Genomic DNA, 25,037 nt, shown 5'->3' with positions numbered 1-25,037 from the left:
GGTGGCGCTACTTCCTGGAAGCTTATGAGGATGCAACTAAGTCAGCCTTTGGCTTTCTACTGGTAGATTTAAATACTAATACGCCCGACGAGTTTCGTCTTAGGGCATCCATATACCCGTCGCAGCGCCCGGTGGCTTACGTGTTTAAAAACCCAAAGGATAAAAAAATGTGATTTTTGCGGCCCCTGTGTCATTTTATAAAAGACATCTTCCCGAACACCATGTCCTCCAGGATTAAACGAAATTTACAACTCATGCGATTGCTTATAAAGGCAAAACCAAAGCAGAGAAAGTCCATTTTGTGTGCAGCTTCTGATGATTTAATTCTGGCTATTTGTGAAATTGCGCTAAATGCAATTAAGGGTAGCCTACCATTAAATTCCAGACAGATCGGCATTCTTAAAAAGAAACGCATTATTATAAAAAATCTGAGCAATAAAAAAGTTGCCATTAAACGAAAGAAACGTATTATAAATCAGTCTGGTGGATTTATCGGCCAACTACTTGGCATAGCGATTCCTTTACTCACCGGTCTAATTGCAAATCGGTAAAAATGGAGCACGCTGAGAAAATGTACCTTGTACCAGAAAAACAACTGGAGCAGATCAAAACATATGCCGGTGAAGAAACAGATATGACAAAAAACACTATGCAAACGCTTGACCATGAGATGAGAAGTATTTTACAAAATAGTGCCCTATCACCGAATGAAAAACTGGAACTGTATTTTCACACTTTGCAGCGCTATCTGAGTCTATTGAGACAACGGGAATCACAGAAGTCTACATTGACTCTCATCCTACCAGAAACTGAAGCGCCACACCAGACCCCCGCATTGCAACCGACCACAGACAGGGTTGATGTTGTCATAAGAGACGTTTTGGATGCCGTCTCTCAGAGACACCGTAAAAATACGGAAATGCTAATTCGGAAAATGACACAAAACTCGACCACAACGTCCTGGAATGAAAGAGGAGAATTTTTATATAAAGGTACACCCGTTATTGGCACAAATATGGTTGATCTGATCAAGTTCGCCACGCAGACAGGGACACTAAATAAGAGTGGAAAACCAAAAGGTTGGGATTTATTCTTTAACGCTATGGCCGAAATTAACGTGCCCGGGTCCATTTTTCCGAACTTGGGTGTTCGGGCTTTATTTCAAGAGATTAAAAATTACCCCAATGCGCTTCAAGCCAGCCGTAAACAGCTTCGTCCTCCTGTATCACGTGATTTTCCAACAAGGCCGGACAGGGCCTCCGGTTCAGTAGCTGAAACACCCAGGCTGGTTAGACAGATCAGAAAACGGCCAGTCTTTAGAAAAAGTCAACTATTAAAAAAACACACATGGCTCACAGTATGAATAAAAGTGTTTCAAAAATAAATGTAGAAAAATAGTGTTTTAATATGGCTGTTTATTAGTATGTACTATTGCTATTATTGTTATTATCATTTTAGATCATTTTGTTTGTTTGATTGTATCATGAAGCTGTGAAAATACTTTTACACCCTGTGTTAAGGCTTTGAAAAATAAGTAAGCTGCATATATTATATACAGTTTATTAGTGTGTATTATCACTATTATTTTCATTTAGATGATTTCGTTTGTTTGATTGTATCATGATTCTGTTAACTGTGTGAAAAATGCTTTTACACTGTGTTATTACCATGTGAACATTTAAAAATAAATAAAATATATATATATATATATATATATATATACAAACAGACCCTTTTTTTTTTTTTTATCTGTCTGATTATTGGATTATTCACTATAATGACCACAGACACGTTTTATGTTGGTTAATATCTCATTTATTTATTTATTTTCAAATAAGGGGATACAGATAGTTGCAACATCTTTTTTTTTTTTTTTTTGCATATAATATTTTGCATATAATATTCAGCAAAAGCAAACACACGACTGACTTATTTCTGATTTCTGGGTAAACATATCCAGTTTCATATTTTCAGTTTGTCCCTTTTTTATTTGATGAAAATATCTAACAACCATCTGGTCATTTAGACGAACATCTCCTGGGTACAAGTCCAATATTTGGTTCATGGTAAGTCCTTTGCTTTTTTGATTCAGATAAAAAACACAGTGGTGACCACAACTGGTTGAGAAAAACTCCTGTAACTGAATACTGTTATAAGTGATGCAGTTAGCATTAATCTTCAAAAATTTCATAATAACTTTGGGAAATATTTCAGAATCTGGGGGGATTCCATACGAGTCAAAAAATTCAGCTTTTCCATGATTTGCAAGGTAAATGGCAATCCAGTGCTTTCCGGGTTTATCATGGGGATCTGTGTTTACGATCATAAACAGAGGTCTGGCAACCAACTTCTCCATGGGCAGTTGATCTGAAGGGAATACATCCAGAAAATGGATGCGTGTCAGCGGCCCTGATGCAAGGGCGGTCCTGAGCTGCTCAGTGTCCAGAGGCTGCATGTCTGAATGTGTCTACGGCTTAACTGTAGTCGTAAATAACTTGCCGACGCATGTTAATTTCAATGATGTTGTCAAAAACTGCATACACAATCATATTCACTGTATCTTGCAGCGGTTGAGCAAATCTTATTTCGGCCCTGAGGTTGCCTGTTTTGATGAGTGAATCGTGTCCTGTTGATTCCATATCAGGGCTTAGGTTGAATGCAAAAAGTGAATAGCCTTTAGCAAACTCTTCACGATCAACTAACAGGGCCTTATCTTTCATCCTCTTGTCAGCGGTCTCCACCAGTTGAAAATATTCTCTGACACAGTGTCCACTAGCAAAATCAGGCTGCAGAGGCTTGCTGCGTATCTGCTCTCCATCCAGGTAAAGAGCCATGAAGCTGATGTTGTTATGTTTAAAATTAAAGGGCTTGTGTGTAAAGCTGCCACTGAAAGCTGCATTGTCAACAAATCCCAAAACAACCAATTTGGGCAGCTGTCCCAGAAACAGGTTTTCCTGGTTGCAGACACGGCTACCGGTAGGTATGCTGAACACTTTCATTTGAACCCAGTCGATTGGGTATTTTGCGTTGCTGGTCATCAAGGCCTCAGCATGACCCAGTCTGACTGCCAGGTTGACTTGAACTCTTTTCACAAATAATGATGCTGATAATATGCTGACCTTAAATTGATCACCATTGCTCATCAGACAAAAGTCATCCTTATTTCGCACCAACTTTAGTTTTACATCAACCCCATTAATTAATAATTTCTCTTGAAAGAAGAGATCTGCATGGATGTGACCCAATAAATCAACCCTGTGGCTTCTGGACGTGTAAGCAGCCCTTTTATTGAACCCCAAATTTGGGCCATCCAGTGCAGTGGCTTCGTGGTGACCGGGTGTGTCTTTATAGAACAGTCCAGCTGAAAATTGTGTTTTCAGGGTCTCGTCTCCGTAATTTAGTACGGTTTCGATAAACGCTCGATATGGGTAACAATTATTACTGTGACTGATCAATCTGTCTCCGACGGTGATGTCCACCTGACTGAACAAAGAAGCAATCGGGTAGTTTACAAGGGCAACACGTGAATCGGCGGCCAGAGTTGTTCCATCATTTTTATGTATTTTACAGCTTAAGTAGAGGAGTGTGTTGTTGAGGTCCAGGTATTGATCATTTCCGGCAATCGAAAACTCAAGTGGGGCATTTTCTGACAATGCTGTGAGAGGCGGCACTTCGGCATAGTAGCTTTTTTCAATGCTGGTTTGTGTTGGTGACAGCTGAAATACGTCCAGTTCCGATTTTGCACATTCATCTGACGCACAGTGTACAAAAGCCATGTTTAGAATATATCACTAGAATTTTGCTTAGTTCTGGATCTTCTCTTGGTTGACTTTCTTTTTCTTTTGGCAGGGTGTCGAGCTTTTTTCCTCTTTGCTCTCTTCCTGGGCCGTGCAGATGTCCCGAGCAGTGCTAGATGGGGTGTGTGTCTTTTTCTTTTAACACCTCTCTTTATAACAATCATACCAGAACCTTCTTGTTGGGGTGTTGCAACTTTATTCATTACAGCACCTGCCACGTGACTCATGACATCATTAGCAATGCTTTTCGCTGCAGACTTGACATGAGGTTTAGCAATTTCTAGCCCACGCCTAAACAGAGGCACTGCTTTTCTGAAGAGAGCTTTAAAAATACCACCAATACCACCACCGTACTGGACAGGGAGACCATGAAACCCTGGTAGTCCATTGCCAGCTTGTATCTTGTAATAAGATGCGTAGGTGCGTGGATCTCCATAGTTTTTTGTTACAAGCATGTTTAAAAATTGATAGATCTTGCTGGACGAAAATGCAACTTGATTATTACTTTACCATACTGGAACGGAACTGGTTTATTCTGGTCCGTCTTAATTTCAATCCTTATAGTATTGAAGCTTTGCACGGTGAGTGGTAGGTAGTGTGGCTTTTCAAAAAATATGGTGACATTTGCACCGTCTTCACCTTTTATGTTTACACATCTCAGTAATGGCGCATGCGTATCTCCAACAAGTTGTGGTTCGATAATATCTGTATACACGAACATGGTGGAAAAACCACCTGTGATATCTGCCGAGTTGGGTGACTTGTGAGACGGCTTATCATGATCAAACCCGAGAATGTAAGACAGCTCGCTGGACACTTGGAGCAAAATGCTTTTATCACTAATCAGGCGAACGGTTCTACTGGCAGGATTGTATTTAAGTATTGCCTTAGGTGATGACGGGTTGGTATTAATGACATGATTCATTTCCGACAACAATGCTTCAATATTCCTGGAATAGCCTTTGTTTAAAGTGTATGTCCATTTTGTTGATCTTGTTTCCTCATTCATTAGCGTAAATTGTGTTGGTTGAGTGATGGAATTGAACGTTTTTGGGTATGTCAGTTCCACCAACGCCACTTCCCAGTCTCTGGACAGTTCTATTGTCTTGGCTAGCTGAACGGTGAATGATGCTATCATGTTGTTGGGAAAAGTCCAGGCCGATGAATTACTCGGCAGTGTCACATAAAAGCCATTTCTGAATGTAGACATTTTTTTTTTTTTTTCTTGCTTTCTCAACTTCTTATGTCTTTCACTTCTGAAGCCTTGACCCAACTGTTAAATTTCTTGTCCCAGCCAAGCCATTTTACCAATACACACTGTAAAAAGAGAAAACATGCTCTTTTTGACTTAAGGTGATTTTATTGTTTGCAATGAACTATATTAATAAGTTTGTTCACCTAACGTAATTTTTTTGCATTACTTCAAATTGAAAAACCTTGCTGTCGCTTAATGTTATTTGTTCCATTTAATCTAACGCAAAAAAATCGCTTTGTAAATTTTCTGACGCCTGCGCAGTACACGATAGAATGTCTGATGCAATAGTCTCATATCGTGAGAGTTCAAGAACGAGTGTGCAGTTTGCTGCGGTTGGCGCCATTCGAGTTCTGATTTCAAGACGAGCGTAGAAAGAGTTTGTGGAACATTGCACGATTATTTGGAGTGATATAAAGTTCAAAATCAGGTAAGTTTTTTTTGTTTGTTTGTTTTTCCCTACAACTGTGAGTATTTGATATTCACTGTCAAAGGAGAGCCGTGATATAAGTTACAGTGTAACTACAGAAGATTATGTCTGCGACGCCATTAATGTGAAATATTCTTGTAATGTTTGCAAAATACCTCGCTTGTAAATGATAACGTATTGTGAAGTTATATTTGTTAATTAATCATTGTAATTGCCTCATTTTTTTGGACTGACATGAACAAAATATAAATTACTTTTACTTTGTTGCATACCCTCGTTTCTGAGAGTACAACGTTCAAGTTAAGAAGCACATTCTAATGGGTTTTTATGAAGCTTTAACGTAATTAATCATCATCGTTATTGAAGTTAAGTGCCATAACGTGCAAAATGCAGTTTATTATTTAGACTGAATCGATAATGCCGTATCATTTAAGGTGTATAACACTGTATACAGTGTTAACCGGTGCTGTTGTGTCGGCTTTTTTTCCACACTCGCGATTACAAGCAATTTTTTCTTTAAGTGTGGTGGGGTTACTACGAAAGCGTTTTAGGGCCACGGTGAAGAAAAAAAAAAAACATACGGACACAGTGAAGAAGACAAAAACTATGTGTCGAGAATAAAGCCAACATGTCGACTTTATTCTCGACATATATTTTTTTTCTTCACCGTGGCCCTAATATGCTTTCGTAGAGGGTTGGGGTATCCCCGTTTCACTATCTACCACGCTGATATGCATATTCTGTATCGACGAGTTGTTTGGGGTTAATGAGGTTGCCCTCTTAATTTGTCAGAGGCTGAAATTGAAAAATGACCGTATGTAGTAATTGCAAACCCAGGTTTTAAGTATTATGCAGATATAGTACCAATATTGTTAAATACAATAATATCATAAGTTTTTAGACAAAGCATGGGCATATATTATTGCCTTGACCATTCTAGTTTGATTACATTAAAATGTAATCAAAACATTATTTTTGTTTTGAGAAAATTATCTGTCATGTAAATTAATTATACAAAAAGCATTAAGAGATGGCATGTGTCCAGTAATAAAAAATAAAATTAGAAGTTCATCAGGTCATGATGAATATAGATAGGCAGAACTTTATTTGTCCTTGGGGGAAATTTGGCTTTTTACTGAAGCTCTTTAAATAAATAAATATATAAACCGTTAGATAAGTAAAAAGGTGGGTACATAAATAAATACAGATACACAGACACTTTGGACTGAACACACACTATAATGACTTTAAAGCAAAAAAATTAAAAAGAAAATTTCTGACTTGGTTGTCGCAGTCACAGACGTATTGGTGTTGGTATTAGAGTATAGTGACAATAACATTACAAACTCGTTTATGTTGAATAGACTATAGTTGTAAATGTTCAGTAATAGCTGACGTGACTCAGTTGTCTACTTTAGAAAGTGAAAGGAGGAATTCTTTAATACAGTTAACAAGGTTATTCTGCTTTTTTGATTTTATGGTGGTTATCTGTCAAAGTGTAGATGACTGATTAAGCATACTTTCTTTTTTCTCTCGACTACAGGGTCTCCAGATTTGAATTTGCCTGTTTGGTGCCATTGTTTGCAGTTTTCAGTGGCAAGTTTGAAATTCCTTACTAAATTTAAAAAGTGTTTAAAACATACTTTCTGTGTAAAACTTTGATATGCTGTTCTAAACCTACCAGTTTGTATCTAGACTCAGTTTGGCCCCAAGAGTTGTGCCATATTTGGGTTCTGCTGATCTCAAGGGCAAAAGAACACCTCATCTAAAATAATATAAAAGTCTCTAACCTGCTTAATTTATTTCAAGGTCATGAGGAGGCAGAACATGTCAGCAACAAGTCAGTACATAGCTGCTCATTTGGCTTGTTCATGCACACTCACACAGTAGATAGTTTACTATCCCTGCATGTGTTTGGTAATATTAGTAAAAAACCCAATCTGGTATCGGGGAGAGAACATGCAAATTCCACATGGACAGTGACCATGCTGAGATTAGAACCCAGCACTTTCAATCAGTGAAGATGCATAACATAAAAACTGAACAAAATTAAACAAATTCATTACTATTTTAAATAATGATATGAAATGTGAGAGGTGGACAGAGTTCAAGCAGTGAGGTATATTTTTTCCTGTATCTCTCTCTTTCTCTTTCTCAGCAAAACAATAAATATGGAAGTGTGGAAATGTAAGGACTGTGGTATTGCTGTGGATAGAAGATCTGCACTTTTCAAAGTGAATGAGGTATGTATGTAACTTTTTTTCCCTGAAAGTGTTTTATTTTAAAAATATTTGAATTTTTGAAGTTAGTTAATTTCTTTAACTTTAATCTTTTTCCTCTAAGATTAATGCTGAGTTTCTGCGGATTACTACAATCCCTCTCCAGACCAAATTTCTTGCACAGCTGGACAAATATACCAATAAACTGACAAGCATCATAAGACATAAAGGAGGAGCTGCCCGCTATAAGACTGCCAGTTTCTTTCAAGCCGTAGATCAGGTATGTTACATTTGCTAATTGCATTGAGGCAGCGATCTTGAATTCTTAGGCAATTTTTTTTTTTTTTTTTTTTTTTTTGCCCACATGAATTTAGTGGTTTTTTTTTTTTTTTTTAAATAATTGTCTGGGTCAGTGAATATTAATAAATGTGTACTTTTGCATCCAGAAAAATGATGTAAACATCAGAAGAGAGTTTGTGCTGAGGTCACTTATTATTTACCTTGGTGAGGATGACAAGGATCTTATCAAAGAATATCTGGTAAGTCTTAGTGTGCAATTTAACATTATACTGTATATTTATGCTATTTGTTTATTAACAGAGATTTGTGTTTCTTCCTTTACTATTAAATTTCACAGTATGTTCAGTCACAATTCTGACGTAATATTCTGTATAGTCACTTGTGCAAGATATACTGCTTTATAGTTTGGCATTTTGAACATATTTGTTATATGACACTGATAAGACATTATCATTCAATGCTTTAATGGTTCTTAGGGTTTATTTATCTATGTCAAAGTTCACTATCTCATAACGGATGAGTATTTGTGCATCTTTATCTTTGAATTTTAGGATACATTAGGAGATGATGCTGAAAGAGAAATGAAGACACTCAAAATGGCCATATTTGTCATCCGTAAAGTGGGTGAAGGACCCTTTCACACACCTCTAAAGAAGTTGCCATTGTTATTGAAGGTGTAGAGGTGTTAAATGGACTACAGTCTGTTGCAGCAGCTTGTCCAATATTGTTTGGTCTAATGTATGCAATAAATCTTAGATACCCTAAAGAGTTAAAACTCACTTTTGAAGTTTTCCAAAAAGTGTTTATGGAACTGGAGGGAAATAAGAAATCTCCCAGCGTGCAGAACCTAAGCAGTAAGTTTCTCAGCTGAGATTAATTTGGCGATAAATGTATTTATGTCCAAGTTTTAAGACTACACCACAAAGCAGTTTATTTGTAGAATATCATTTGTTGCTTTTTGAATTTGTCTTTAAACTCCTGTGATATTTTGTATTGATCTCCCTAACCAAGGTTATAGTTGTGTTTTAGTTCTTCTAATTAGTGTTTTGAAAGAGAACATTCATTGCACTAAGTCTAATAAAGCATTTGAAAGTTTATTATTCAAAAAAAAATTACAGAATTAACTAAACTGAATTTGCATTGCATTACTTGAATCTTTGGTAAATTGTTCAATTGGTTGTATGTATGTATGTATGTATGTATGTGTGTGTGTGTGTGTGTTCAAAATGTGAAATTGTTTATTTAATTATTGTTACTTAGTCTGTGTTAGGTTGAGTTCTTATTTTTATATAATACAACATTTATGTAAAGTATAATATATACACACACACATTTTATGTATACTATGTTATATAATGTATAAAATATAAGGTGTATTTAATATATGTATATATAATTTCATATAGATATTTTGTATAAAGCTTGCATATACTGTATTTAGAATACTATGTAATATATAAAATATAATGTATTTATTTAATATATGTATATATAATTTTTCATATAGATGTTTTAAATATAATTAGTAAAAACATTATTTGTGTGTGTGTAATGTTTGCTCTGTAAATTTTTTAATACAGAACATGTTATGAAAATGACCAAAAAATTATGATTTTTGTGTTGCAAATATTCAGTAATAAATCTAAGTGTTTTGCTATTATGTCTTCTGCATTTCATTTATGTTTGTGAAACAACAAAACTACTTGGAAGGAAACTAATTCAATTGCTGGTTAGTTCTTGAGGCATTCTAATGAAATGTGCTCAATTAAAAAAAATATGTTGAATGAAACTTAAATTATAAGTTAACTTAAAAAAACATTTAATTAACATAAAGTTAAAATTTTCAGTTTTTTATTCAAAGGAAATACCACTTTTTGAGTGGGAGAAATTACATTTCCTCAAATTAAATTCTTTCTTTGGTTAAACATTGATAAGTTGACCTGACACAAAAAAATGGGTTAATATTATACAAAAATATTCGTTGAGAAAAATTGATTCAATTGATTGTTACCACTTGACATAATTTTTTTAAGTTACACCAACAAATAATTTTTTACAGTGCCTTGTTTCTACCACGCCCACGACTGGCTAGAATTTTCTGGATGCGGTATACCTGGTTAGCATCGGGGTTTATTTTTTGTAACTCTTCTGCATAAAACGTCCCTTGAATTTCATCACCTGCATAATCTTTTAGTTTGTAGACAGGTTTGATCCGTTTTAAACAGTCCACGATAATAAATATTTCATCTGTAAACGACTGCTCATAGCCTTTTTCGAATACACCTTTTAATTTTGAAACACGGACATGATCCCCTATTTTCAAAGTGCACGGTGTAGATTTTCTTTGCCCTGACCTGCCATAGACTGTTTTCCAAACACTCAGAGCATTTTCTGGAGTCACATCTACAGGGCTTGTTTTAATCGTGGAGTGAAAACTGTGGTTATAACTCTGCAGAAAGTCTGACAGGACATCTATATACCGAAAAGTATTGGCATATGTAAAATATTTCCACATTTTGGACTTTAAGGTTCTATTGAACCGTTCTACTATGCTGGCCTTTACATCGCTGTTCGTGACAAAATGTACAATATTGTTCTGTCTGAGTAGTTTTTGGACCAATGTGTTATGAAATTCTTTGCCTTGATCTGTCTGTAGCTTCTTAGGAACTCGACCCTGTCTAAAGATCAAACTAAAACCCCGAGAAACTTCTTTCCCTGTCTTGGCCTTTAATGGCACAGCCCAAGCATATTTTGACAGCACATCGATACACGTGAGGATAAATTTATATCCATCATTGAATCTTGAGTAATAAGACATCTCTACCAAATCGGCTTGCCACTGGTCATCGACCGTTGAAACAATGGTTCTGTTTCTCTTGAACCTCAGCCGTGCTGGTTTGTGCACGCTGTAAGTGTATTGCCCACTCATCCATTCCAGCACATTTTTTCGCTTAACATTTTTCCGACGACTTGATACATTTCTCAAGAAGCTGTTAATACCACCGAAACTGCCAGGCTCCTTGGGTGTGTAATAGAGCCTCTCTAAAGTTTTCCTTTCCATCCTCTTGCATGGGGGTCTGTCACTCAAGCTCTCTGTACTCTCTGTACACACCCCGGCGCTGTGCGCAGCCACGAGCAGGATGCCTGCTCCGCCCCAAAATCACTGACTTACCTTTTGACGCCTTACAGGGGCCCCGAAGGACCGGTTCGGATCACAAAGATGAACAGACCCAGTTTTTAGGATCAAGGCTAAGAGCCGCCGACCATTTTCCATACGCACGACTGACAAAAGGGCTGATGCCGGTCCAACAGCGCACCCGACAACAGGCAGAGATCAGTGCGCAGGGAAACACCCAAATTAACCCAGGTGGCAGACGATGGGTACCGGAAATGCCAAGGGGGGCGGGACAAACACCTGTCAAAAAGGTATGATGTATAAAAGTGACGCTCCTTTACTACTGGCCTGGTAGGCCCAAACGTGTTGTGAGGGTCTGCTGGGAATGTCTGGCAGAGCCCCTTGTCAGAAGCAGCTTCAACTCCCACCTCCGGCAGAACTTCGACCATGTCCCGAGGGAGGTTGGGGACATTGAGTCCGAATGGGCCATGTTCCGTGCCTCTATTGTTGAGGCGGCTGACCGGAGCTGTGGCCGTAAGGTGGTCGGTGCCTGTCGTGGCAGCAATCCCCGAACCCGTTGGTGGACACCGGCGGTGAGGGATGCTGTCAAGCTGAAGAAGGAGTCCTACCGGTCCCTTTTGTCCTGTGGGACTCTGGAGGCAGCTAATAGGTACCGTCAGGCCAAGCGGAATGCGGCTTGGGTGGTTGCTGAGGCTAAAACTCGGGCATGGGAGGAGTTTGGGGAGGCCATGGAGAATGACTTTCGGATGGCTTTGAGGAGATTCTGGTCCGGCGTCTCAGGAGGGGGAAGCAGTGCAGTGTCAACACTGTATATGGTGGGGATGGTGCGCTGCTGACCTCAACTCGGGACGTTGTGGGTCGGTGGGGGGAGTACTTCGAAGACCTCCTCAATCCCACTAACATGCCTTCTAATTAGGAAGCAGAGCCTGGGGACTCAGAGGTGGGCTCCCCCATCTCTGAGACTGAGGTCACCGAGGTGGTCAAAAAACTCCTTGGTGGCAGGGCTCCGGGGGTGGATGAGATACGCCCGGAGTTCCTCAAGGCTCTGGATGTTGTAGGCCTGTCTTGGTTGACACGTCTCTGCAACATCGCATGGACATCAGGGTCAGTGCCTCTGGATTGGCAGACCGGGGTGGTGGTCCCCTTCTTTAAGAAGGGGGACCGGAGGGTGTGTTCCAACTACAAGAGATCACACTCCTCAGCCTCCCTGAAAAAGTCTATTCGGGTGTTCTGGATAGGAGGGTCCGTCAGATAGTTGAACCTCGGATTCAGGAGGAACAGTGTGGTTTTCGTCCTGGTCGCGGAACAGTGGACCAGCTCTACACCCTGGAGGGTGCGTGGGAGTTCGCCCAACCAGTCTACATGTGTTTTATGGACTTGGAAAAGGCGTTCGACCATGTCCCTCGGGGAATCCTGTGGGGGGTACTCCGAGAGTATGGGGTATCGGACCCCCTGATAAGGGCTGTTCGGTCCCTGTCAATCGGTGTCAGAGCTTGGTCCGCATTGCCGGCAGTAAGTCGAACCCGTTTCCAGTGAGAGTTGGACTCCCCCAGGGCAGCCCTTTTTCACCGATTCTGTTCATAACTTTTATGGACAGAATTTCTAGGCGCAGCCAGGGCGTGGAGGGGGTCCGGTTTGGTGGACTCAGGATTGGGTCATTGCTTTTTGCAGATGATGTTGTGCTGTTTGCTTCATCAGGCAGTGATCTTCAGCTCTCTCTGGATCGGTTCACAGCTGAGTGTGAAGCCGCTGGGATGGGAATCAGCACCTCCAAATCCGAGACCATGGTCCTCAGCCGGAAAAGGGTGGAGTGCCCTCTCAGGGGTTGGGAGCGAGATCCTGCCTCAAGTGGAGGAGTTCAAGTATCTCGGGGTCTTGTTCACGAGTGAGGGAAGAATGGAGCGTGAGATCAACAGGCGGATCGGTGCGGCGTCCGCAGTCATGAGGGCTCTGCATCGGTCTGTCGTGGTGAAAAAGGAGCTGAGCCATAAGGCAAAGCTCTCAATTTACCAGTCGATCTATGTTCCTACCCTCACCTATGGTCATGAGCTATGGGTAGTGACCGAAGGAACGAGATCGTGAATACAAGCGGCTGAAATGAGTTTCCTCCGCAGGGTGTCTGGGCTCTCCCTTAAAGAGAGGGTGAGAAGCTCAGTCATCCGGGAGGGGCTCGGAGTAGAGCCGCTGCTCCTCCGCATCGAGAGGAGTCAGATGAGGTGGCTCGGGCATCTGATCAGGATGCCTCCTGGACGCCTCCCTGGTGAGGTGTTCCGGGCACGTCCAACCGGGAGGAGGCCCCAGGGAAGACCCAGGACACGCTGGAGGGACTATTTCCTCTGGCTGGCCTGGGAACACCTTGGGATTCTCCCAGAAGAGCTAGAAGAAGTGGCTGGGGAGAGGGAAGTCTGGGCATCTCTGCTCAAGCTGCTGCCCTCGCGACCCGGCCTCGGATAAGCGGACGAGGATGGATGGATGGATGGATGGACATAGTCCCACTGACATCTCGAACAACTAAGAGCAAGGGTAATGTTGATGGTTGTGTCTTTTTAAGGTGGTGTTGTTTCCTCTTAAAATAAGTCTTAATTTTGAAAAATTTACCATGAACTCACAAAGCAGACTCGTACAAAGGTACTTCTCAACTGTTAATTCTCTATTTTACTGTTTATTAAAAACAATTAGGTTTTGGGACCTATGGAAAATGATGGAAGTGTGGCTTTAAGCACTGTCCTGTTTGCTATTATGCATTTGTAGTACATTTGTTTATGAAACGATACTAGATATCATTCCAAAATACTATTCTGCATCATATACAGTACAAATGTATTGCTTATTGAAATTTGATTAATTATTTAATAGCTGAAGTAATAAACAATGCTTGATTTCAGCTATAAACCTGCTGATACCGTAGTACATTTTTAAATGCCTAAATTAGTCAAATTAAGTTAGGTAAAGCAATAAATGGGGAAGAGTAAAGTGGAGCTAGTGGGATGAGCTTTTATTTTGTTGATAGCCAATAGTTACATTAACAAATAAAAGCCCAATTGGCAACATTTCAGATCAGGCATGTTTATGAACCTTCTCGTCATCTACAGTATGTAGATTTATAGGGTTATCATTTGGTAAAATCTGCCCCATTTAAAACCAATTAATATTCCCACATTCAGGGTAATTTTTTTTTTTTTTGCAAGCCCTACTGATTTTATGTTATAGACAGTTGCATAGGGATGCTCCAATGAGGATTTTGAAGGCTGATACCAATCAACAATTTCATGTTACTTGATCGGCCAATTCCAATAGATACTTTATTAATCCCAAGGGGAAATTCACATACTCCAACAGCAGCACACTGATAAAGAACAGTATTAAATTAAAGAGTGATAACCATGCAAGTATACAGACAGATAATAACTTTGTATAATGTTAACGTTTACCCCCCCCGGGTGGATTTGAAGAGTCGCATAGTGTGGGGGAGGAACGATCTCCTCAGTCTGTCAGTGGAGCAGGACATTGACAGCAGTCTGTCACTGAAGCTGCTCCTCTGTCTGGAGATGATACTGTTTAGTGGATGCAGTGAATTCTCCATTATTGACAGGAGCCTGCTCAGTGTCCGTCGCTCTGCCACGGATGATAGAACATCTGCAGCATCTTATTGCAGATGTTGAAGGACGCCAGCCTTCTAAGGAAGTATAGTCGACTCTGTCCTTTCTTACTCGGAGTATCAGTATTGGCAGTCCAGTCCAATTTATCATCCAGCTGCACTCCCAGGTATTTATAGGTTTGCACCTTCTACACAGTGTCACCTATGATGATGATGGAAGGGCCTGGTCCTCCTAAAATCCACCACCAGCCCCTTGGTTTTGCTGGTGTTCAGTTGTAGGTGGTTTGAGTTGCACCATTTAACAAAGTCCTTGATTAGGTTTCTATAATCCTCCTCCTGCCCATTCCTGATGCAGCCCACGATAGCAGTGTCGTCAGCGAAATTTTGCATGTGGCAGGACTCCGAGTTGTATTGGAAGTCTGATGTATATAAGCTGAACAGGACCGGAGAAAGTACAGTCCCCTGTGGTGCTCCTGTGCTGCTGACCACAATGTTAGACCTACAGTTCCCGAGATGCACATACTGAGGTCTGTCTGTAAGATAGTCCACGATCCATGCCACCAGGTATGAGTCTACTCCCATCTCTGTCAGCTTGTCCCTAAGGAGCAGAAGTTGGATGGTGTTGAAGGCGCTAGAGAAGTCTAGAAACATAATTCTTACAGCACCACTGCCTCTGTCCAAGTGGGAGAGGGATCGGTGTAGCATGTAGATGATGGCAGCCTCCGCTCCCACCTTCTCCTGGTATGCAAACTGCAGAGGGTCAAGGGCGTTTTTTCGTTATCCCTTTAAAAAACTTTACACTACTCTCCTGCCTAATGAGACATATTGAAGTTTTATGTCTGTAGTGTATTTTTATAATTTAACTATTCTTTTATTATTGACAAAATTAAATTGTACAGGCTTATTGTTCAGTGAACATAAAATACTAAACTAAGTGAAATTTCCCTTAAATACATACTTTAACTAAAAAAATGTGTACAGAAGTATTTATACAGAATACATATGGCACAAAAGAAATAGAATTACAAGTTGTCATATTTAGTTTGTTTTTCTGTAATGTACCTATTTGAAACCAGGGTTAATTAAAAACAATAGTTTTGGTAACACTTTACATTAAGAGTCCATAATTACACTGTATTTATACAGGTACTTACATAGTAGTTACAGTGTAACTGAGTTATTACTCCGTACTTACTGTGTAATACAAAGTAACGCTATAGTTAATTACTCAATTGTCAGTTATTCCAAAGTTTATATAATTACAATGTAACAATTTATCACTGATCCAAAAACAAGTGTACTTACATAGTTATGATGTAACTGTACATTGAAAATGTAATAAAAACAGGGTATGTAATTACATCTATGTAACAGATGTTCCGTGGTCTGGGCAAGTGTAATCATGAACACTTAATGTAAAGTGTTACTGTAGTTTTCACAATTTCTCTAACAATATATACTGTGTGTGTGTGTAATATATATATATATAACACAGAGTATATTCTTAGTCAATTGATATTGGCAATGCACTTATGTTTTAATCATTCAAAATCATTAAATGCACTACAGCTTTTTGCTGTTAAAATATACATTTACTATATTTATACAAGTGTTTTTTTTCTCTTCAGTGTATCAACTAGACATTTGTCATTCTTGATGTTTAATTATAAAATATGGATTTCCATTTTAATTATGTAGTACTTGTTTCTTACCAAAATTTGCTGTATGATACACAACTACAAAGAAACACAGTGCAAATCTTTTAAAAAACCCTACAACCACGCTGTTAAACATCAAGCTATTTAAAAAGTCCCTCTCGTGCCACCAAAACTTCTCTGACCTGTCAAAATATGAACTCCACAAGACAAGTGTCCTGTGCTATCTGGCACCAAGACATTAGCAGCAGGTTGTGTATGTTTCAAGTGAAGCATGTGTCTTTTAGCACATCCTACAGATGCGCGATTGGACTGAGATCCTGGAGGATGTGGAGGCCATGTCAACACTTTGAACTGTTTGTCATGTTCCTCAAACAACTCCAAAAATTTTTTTTTTTGCAGTGTGGCAGGGCAAATAAGTGCTTTTAGGGAATGCTGTTACCATGAAGGCATGTATATGGTCTGCAACAATATTTAGATAGGTACGTGTCAAACATAAACATGAATGCCTCTACCGGCTTGGCTGCTTCCCATAGTGCAATCTGCAGCCATCTCTTCCCCAGTTAAAGACTAACATATACCCAGCTGTTCACATGATCTAAATAAACATTACTCATCAGACCAGGACACCTTCTTCCATTGCTTTTGTCTAGTTCTGACACTCTGATGCCCTTTTTAGGTGCTTTTGGCAGTAGATCGTAGTCAACATGGACACTGTGATCAGACTGCAGTTACGCAGCCCCATATGCAGCAAGCTGCAATGCACTGTGTGTTCTGACACTTCTGTCATTGCCGGTATTGAAGTTTTCTCAGCGGTTTGTGTTACAGTAGCTCTTATGTGGGCACAAGACCAGATGGTCTAGCCTGCGCTCCCCATGTGCATCAGTGAGCCTTGAGTGCCAATGATCTTGTCAACAGTTCTTCCTTCCTTGGGCCACTTTTGACAGGTAGGGGTGTTCCCAGCATGCAGTGGTTAGTACAAGTCCTGCCATTTTACAGATGCTGCGACTCCGTCGTCTACCCATCACAATTTGGCTCTGGTCAAAGTCGCTTGGATCCTTATGCTTGCCCGTTTTTCCTGCTTCCAACAATCACCTTCAAGAAATGACTGTTCACTTGCTGTCTAATGTCCCACCCCTTGACAGGTGCTATTGTGATGAGACAGTCAATGTTATTCACTTCACCTGTTGGTTGTCCCTCACAGGTATAGTATACAGTACAGTGTACACCATGGTAGTACTGTCACAGTGTAAAAGAGGTTTTGTTTAACTTGAAAACAAAGTGTTGACAAATGACAGAAGAAAAAAGTAGGTGTTTAGTGTGAACCATTGAGGTATCACAGTAGAATCAGAGTTGAAAGGTTTTGTCACCAGTTTCTTTATAGTATTTTAGAGCCTCAAAAAGCCTTGTTTTGGAAGATCTCAACTTTTATAGCATTTAGCTGCTTGATTGGGTTTTGTGGAGTTTTGAGAATGGTTCAGGATTGGACTGAATGGTGTTTTGTGTATCTTGTAACCAGTTAATTCTTAATGTGTGAAGACCATTACAAAGAGTTGATTTGCCTTATTAGTTATTTGTGCATACATTTTTCAAGGTTTTGTCCTTATTAATAATGAAACCACAACAGAGTAAAAAAAAAAAACCTAAAGTGAAATTTGCAATCCTAAAATACCAACCAACAAAGAGTAAATAAGACATGTATTGTCATTCTTGTAGAGATTTTAACCATCCATGATGACCTTTTTCCTTCTTTCCAGTTATTGCATTAAGATGAGGGCAATAGTTGTCTTGTGTTGTCAAATACATTTCTTTTATGGTCATTATAGACCTGTTTTCCAAAATGCTTTAGCGGACAAATTTGAAATTGCTCTTTGATCTTTTATTGTTAAGTGATTAGAGTGTTAACTAATACTTATGAAAATTAGATTTACTGCTTTTTTTATTGTCTAGGACCAAGAGATTGAGAAAATGAAGGAACTAAGTGAACAAAATCAGAAGTTAATAGAAGAGAACGATGTCTACAAGCAGGTTGAGTCTTCTTCTGTTCTTCTTTATTCCATAGCTGGCGTTTGGAAAGGGGGTCGACCTCGTAGCCAATACGCTGCTGTTGGTGCCGCTGGATTCCATGCTCTGTTCACCACACTCTTCCATGCTAGTCGATCGGTTGCGACAGTTCTTGCTTTGATTGTTGTCAGTCGCTGGTTCTTTAGATCGTTCTCTACCTGTTTCAACCATGTCATCTTCGGTGCTTGTTGTTGTTTCCTCCAATCAGGAGGATGTTTTCTCCATAGGAGTTTGTGCGGTAGTCGATTTCCATCCATCCTACAGACGTGGCCGAACCATCTTAATCAACGTTTTTGAATTTCCTCCGCGATCGGTGCCTGTTGGTTGCACCTTTCTGTGATTGTCTCGTTTCGGAGGCGGTCGCGGAGTGAGACACGAAGAATCTGTCTCAAGCATCGCATTTGGAAGGCCTCGAGCTTGTTGAGGTCCGGCTTGAGCAATGTCCATGTTTCCGATCCGTAAAGAAGAATTGGAAGGATCAGCGTCCTATATAGGCGTATTTTGGTTTTGATGGTAATATTTGCCCGCTTCCATATGCACCACTTGAGTGAGGCAAATGCTGCTGTTGCCTGGCCGATCCGGCTGTGAACTTCGGCTGCCGACGCTGCTTTCTTCTCCGTGACCAATGATCCCAAGTACTTGAACTGTGGTACCTGCTCGATTCGAGTTCCATCAAGGTAAATTCTGGCTTCCGATCCGTCTGTTGTAAGTACTTTGGTCTTATCCACGTTGATTCTCAATCCGTATGACTGTGCAATGCGGGAAATGTCATTCAAAGTGTCTGTTGCTTCAGTATCCGTGTCGGTGAAAACAGCGCTGTCATCGGCGAACATCAGATTGGTTAAGAAGTTTGTGTCGTCGTATCGAACTCCGTGTCACCCATCGATTGCTTTTCGCATAATCGCGTCGATCACGATGTTGAAAAGAAGCGGCGAGGCGACGTCTCCTTGCCGGACTCCAGTTCGGATCGGGAACTCCTCAGACATGTCATTCTGGATACGGACACTGCTGGTTGAGCCGTCGTACAATGCTTGAAGAAGATGAATGATTTTCAGCGGCACATGTTCGATCTCTAGGGCTCTCCACAAACTGGTCCAATCGATGCAATCGAAGGCAGATTTGAAATTGATGAAGACGATGCATTTACAGGCTACTTTTAGCTCCGTCTGTGTTTTAATAAATTATTGTATTAATTCTTGTAAAGAACAGTTAATAAATTTTATCCTCTAAATGATTCATTAGCCTTATTCCTTTTTTCCCTTCCCCATAGTTGCATCTTAGCCATTTTAAGTTGTTGTTCTTTAGCCAACTCTGCTGTTTTGCTTCTAACCAGGAGATAGATGGTGTAAAAGCAAAGTTATCTGAAGTTTCAGAAAAACTGTACAAAGGTGAAATGGACCGAAGGAAGCTACACAATCAGATACTGGAGCTGAAGGTAAATTGAAAGTGCTGTTTCATCTAAGAGGAAATTGGATCAGTTGCAAATGTGAAATGCAACATGCCTTTAGACTTTGTTATTTGTCTTTTGCATATACAGTACACAGTATTCAGAGCTGGTAAATGTGTGTATACACCCATTTATTTAAAAAAAAAAAAAATCTATTAAAACCATGTAGCACTCAATAAAAAATCATGCTCAGATTATGTGCAAAATGGTTTTTATTTGAAATGCTCTAAATGAAAGAATCGTGTAGTTATGTTACATGCCAGAAATGCTCAAAGGTATGGAGAATGTTTTAATGCGAAGAGAACTTCTTGTTTTGGAGTGGATGGTTTTTGGAGGATATAATAAAATATGTTTAGGACAGAGAATTGTCAGGTTTGAATGTGTGATTTGATTGAACTTGTAATATTCAAACCTGCCTTATCCAATGCTAGGGTTGTGGTAGTAAAAATTTATCATGTGCAAGTCAGAAACTGCCTCTGGATATGGTGCCAGTGCATTGTAACATACCCTTGCATTGACTCACACAGATGGAATTTTAGAGTTAAATTAATCTCAATTCAGACGCAGAAACATAAATTATAATTTAGTGAAGAAGCTGAGGTTCACACACTTTTTGTTGTTTGCTGTTGGGCAGCATGGTTTAATGTGTTTAGTGCCTTAAGACCAACTTATACCTGCCATGTACATAAATCTGCATTTACATGCAGACACAATTGAAACACTGGCCGTGGACCAAAGACTGTACTTATGCTGAAAGACAAACCTACATGTGCTCACTGGTCTGCGACTGCACTAGCAAAGGACAACCTCCTTTGTGGCTGCTGATATGTTTGGAGCTTTCAGAATAATCGTTTCATTGTAAATTTTGATCAGATTGGAGAGAACTCTTTTTAAAATGCATTATTAACTGAGGTTGCTGGTTAAGGGTAAATTTCATAGAAGTTGATAAATCTTTTATTAGTCTAGTCTATTTGTGGTGTGTGTGTTGTGGCCACCAGAGGGCACACTAGCTCCCCAAACTCAACACAGACGGACACCAGACACAAATCCAGCACAACACTTGTTTTTATTTTTACAGTGGGAAACGCTTTTCTTTTGTTTCCTACCAATGCACAGAATAAAGCACTCTGCACTTTTTTTCTTTGCCTTTTCTTCCGTCTCTCCTTCCACCTCCAGTCCTACTCCTCCTCCTTCGGCAAAGTTTTGTCCATCTTCCTCCTGACTTTGGCTCCTTTTATAGAGCCCCTCGAAGTGCTCCGGGTGTCCCATGATTTCCTTCTGGCAGTTCTGGGTGTACCTGGAAGTGCTGCAATAAAGGGTTCTGTAGTTCTTCATGTGCTCCCTGGTGGTGACCACGGACCCCTATAGGGTTGATTTCTGAAGCTCCAAGCCCATGGTGCTTTACCTCCTCCTGTACAGTAGAAGGCACCACCCTGGAATGGTAATGCAGTGTATGAGCACTCTCCCCCAGTCCTTCCATCACAAGAAGTCCCAGCCGGGTAAGAGTCCCATCTGTTCACTACACTGTAGTGCATTATATTGATAGTGCCTTAGAAAGTTTCGCCACGGCAAGGAACCATCCTAAGGTGTCGCCTCTTCTCATACAAAGCCTAGATACATTAGAATAAATGGCTTGCTAAAAACTGTAAGGTTAGTTTGTTTTGGAGAAGTTGCTCTCAATCTCTAGAGTGATCCCAAAGCCCACAACCAAATTCTGGTTCATTTAGGTAGATGTAAACATGACAGTCACATTCTAGTGTGTACCAAAACTACAAGAAGGTTGTGTAAGGTATGAAAATGATTTGACATTACACTGATCTAACTACAGTAAGTGAAAGAAATGTTAAACTTAGCTTAAATAATCAATTAAATGTAAAATGTACAAATAGGCAGACGTACATAAAAAACTTAGCATAACTGCAATAAAACTGCATGGATAGGTACCATTCCATCGTAGCATGTCTCGTTTGTGATTCATGCTCGGTGCCCCTCTCTTGTGATTGGACAGCAGCTAATAAAGGTTGTAGTGTTGGTTTTGTGCTTTTATAAATACTGTCAATTGATCAGAGCAATCAAACCACTTCTAGAGGTGGTGAGAAATGAACAGCAATGTCCTGTGTGGCCAACAATCAAACTCCCTTAATCTTGTACCATAAGAGTGATATGCACAGAGTTAGTACTTTCAGTATTATAGCTCTTTGGCCATGATGTGGAGTCTGAATGTGTAGCAAATGTTAAAATGAACATTATTCATATTTCATTTAAAAATCTTAAGCCACAGGTCCCTTTTTAAACATTTACTTTCTTTGGGGCATGGAACCAGCAGAATTTTTCACTTTCCTCCACACCCCACATTCTCACTTTCTCACTCCACTTACCCAAGTAATCCAGTGTACCAGGAGGGGATAGAAGCAGTCCATTAATAGATATTCAAATTAACAATTATTTGTGTATACAGTATATTTTATTACTGCTATCAAACCTGTGTATAATAATATCTGCTTCATTGTCCGCAGATAATTACAGGTCTAAAAAGAATAGACTAGTTATTCAAGATGAACAGCAGTTTTTTTGTTTTATAATCGCAGGTTACAGTTGAGTAAATCTGCAACATCCTACAGTGAAATAAAAAGTACATTCCTGTTTCTTTGTCTGGTCTAAACGAAACTGAAGCACATCATATTACGCCCTTCACAACAGACCTTGTGATGTGTGATAAAATGTCTACTTTCTGTAGCAAGTGAATTTGCAATTCTACATGTGTTCTTCTAATTATCAGGTAATCGCATTCTACTTACAGAGCTGTGTTAAGGCAAATAAACCACACAATTATTGCAATTGTGGTGCTGTTCAAACATAGCAGGGGTCGACCTTCCATGATAATTCTTGAGACAAATTGTTTCTGCCCAATGGGAGAAGTGTAAGACCTACCCATAGGGTGTTTTTCGTTTGCTGTGTGAAAAATGTCTAAACTGAAGATTGAAACAATGTGTCTAACTTCCTGATTCACCACAAAGCCAACTGAACAAGAGTGTGAAAATCCCTTTAAATTCTTCTGAAGTATTTATAGCGAAAGCCTGAATTTTATTTATTTTTTTACTTCTTCCATAGGGGAACATAAGTGTTTTGCAGAGTGCGTCCTCTTCTGCCCAGTGACCACGCTGATAACATAGAACACGTTCAGTTCCCAAATAAATGATGAGAAGTCAATCTTGCTTGCAAGGACTGAAGAGGTATAGTAGTGACTACCCTAACATCCCACCTCTCCCCAGCACTGCATCTCCTCCATTGAAGAAGTTCTTAATTTCATTGTTCTGTTTTCATCTTTTTAATAGTCTCACATTGGCAGAGATCGCAAAGACCAGCTAAAATACAGGTTTAACTTTGACCGAGTTTTTCCACCCCGCTCGTCGCAACAAGAAGTCTTTCAAGAGATTTCTCTTCTTGTACAGTCGGCACTTGATGGATACAATGTTTGTATCTTCACCTATGGCCAGACTGGAAGTGGAAAGACTTACACCATGGAAGGTCCAGATCCACTTCAGGATGACACCATGGGGATAATACCCCGTGCAGTACATCAGGTCTTTAATTCAGCTGTGGAGCTTAAAGACCAAGGATGGAAGGTAAGACCAGCACTAAAACAGAGTCAAGATTGTGGCCTCAAAGTGACCGTTCTAAGGTCATGTGTGGGATGAGGAAATTCACATTGAATTTGGATTTATCATCAGCATTGTGCTTGTAACATCAAGGCAAAAAAATATGGATTCGCCCATATTTTGACAGACTGATTCAGCCCAGATTGTACATTGGGTAAATGGAATAGATATTGCACTGCAGGACAGATGCCAGGGCATAAATATGCCACATGTTGGCATACATGCCAGGGAAGCAGGTGGCTTTGACGTCAAAATCAAAAAAAGGTTCCAGCTCGGCCACTGGGAAATTTCTCTTCTCAGCAGACTCCTCTGTGCAGAGAAAAATCATGGCTGCCTGGAGCATGACTTCGGAAACACTACTACATGTACAGCATGATTGACTCCAAAGAAGCATCTCCACCACTGTTCTGACCTGCAGCTCCAGGCTGAGGCTGGTGTTGCCCACCAGAAGAATGCTGGCAACATCAAAGAGCAGGTTGCCATCACCCTTACATGCCAGTGGGAGCATATTACTGGGAGCATCTTCTGGGTAAAGGCTTTTTGCAACAGGGTCTACATCCATCCTCTCTGGAATACTCTGGCCATGGCTGTCTGGAAGGTGGAACACAGACAGAGCCGTTTCTGCGTCCTGGGCCACACCAACAAGTTTTTTCAGACCAGGGCATCCTATAGCTTCTTGTAGGTCCCCAAGTACCGACTGCACCACCTCAAGCCTCCGAATCATCCCTGAAATATACAGAAGAAAATCACAAATGAAAATCAGAAGAGATTCTGCAACGTACATAAAAAACACTGTTCATATCACCTTAGATGGAAGAGTAGGGGTGGCGGGGTTTTGTTCTAACCAATTTCAAAATTTGATGTTAATCCTACTGCCTAATATTATCTATCATTAAGTAGGCAGGGATTATGAGACTTGCAGAATCTTACCAAACACACAGAGGGACGGAGCCTATTTTCATTTGAAAGTCCAACGTTGGTTAATCATAAGTAGATTGCATTTGAACTGCATGACACTAGATGTTGCTGCATAAATCTCTATATTGGTGAAATCAAGCAAGCAAACAACAGCTTCAGAGACATTAGGCTGCAGGTGGAATGAGATTAGTACAACGGTGGACATTTGAGCAATGCACCATTACACTTTGAAATCATGATTTAAAATAGATAACCCTGAATTCAATTGGAGCTTGAGCGATTAGGTTGGAAAGGAAAGGTAATAAACTAGAAGCTTCACATTGACTGGACCACTGTGGACACTTAGGGCAGTCTCTCATCCCCATTCACCTGGAGGAACAGGGGACATTGTAAAAAATACAAATTTGTTCCCTCGACAAAGTGTTTTTCAGATTGCCATCGAGTTCTTTGAAATGGAACGTACTAGAGCTGCAACAGTACATGTATTCATACGAACCATCACTGTTACAGGCATTGTAGTTTGGTACATACAGTTGTACAGAGAATATGCTGTGAATGTGCG

At 39.9% G+C, this 25,037-nt stretch overlaps 2 protein-coding genes across 2 annotated transcripts in view; one reads left to right on the top strand and one right to left on the bottom strand.

Annotated features, from left to right (window-relative positions):
- Window positions 1-2,474: 2,474 nt before the first annotated feature.
- Window positions 2,475-3,776, bottom strand: LOC114643265 (uncharacterized protein F54H12.2-like). The gene has a single exon (XM_028791874.2). It carries the CDS (start codon window positions 3,774-3,776, stop codon window positions 2,475-2,477), a length of 1,302 nt encoding a protein of 433 aa, XP_028647707.2.
- Window positions 3,777-18,341: 14,565 nt separating this feature from the next.
- LOC114663811 (carboxy-terminal kinesin 2-like) overlaps window positions 18,342-25,037 on the top strand; it is a 247,931-nt gene continuing 241,235 nt past the window's right edge. The window contains exons 1-2 of the mRNA XM_051920014.1: window positions 18,342-18,415; window positions 19,785-19,886. Coding sequence (XP_051775974.1) covers window positions 18,356-18,415; window positions 19,785-19,886 — 162 coding nt within the window. The 5' untranslated portion in view covers window positions 18,342-18,355. The remainder of the gene's footprint in view (window positions 18,416-19,784; window positions 19,887-25,037) is intronic.

The sequence above is a fragment of the Erpetoichthys calabaricus genome, chromosome 16 (genome assembly GCF_900747795.2).
Source record: "Erpetoichthys calabaricus chromosome 16, fErpCal1.3, whole genome shotgun sequence".
NCBI classification, from domain to species: Eukaryota; Metazoa; Chordata; class Cladistia; order Polypteriformes; family Polypteridae; genus Erpetoichthys; species Erpetoichthys calabaricus.
Note: the sequence above shows the minus strand (reverse complement) of the source record. Positions and strands in the feature narration are given on the sequence as shown.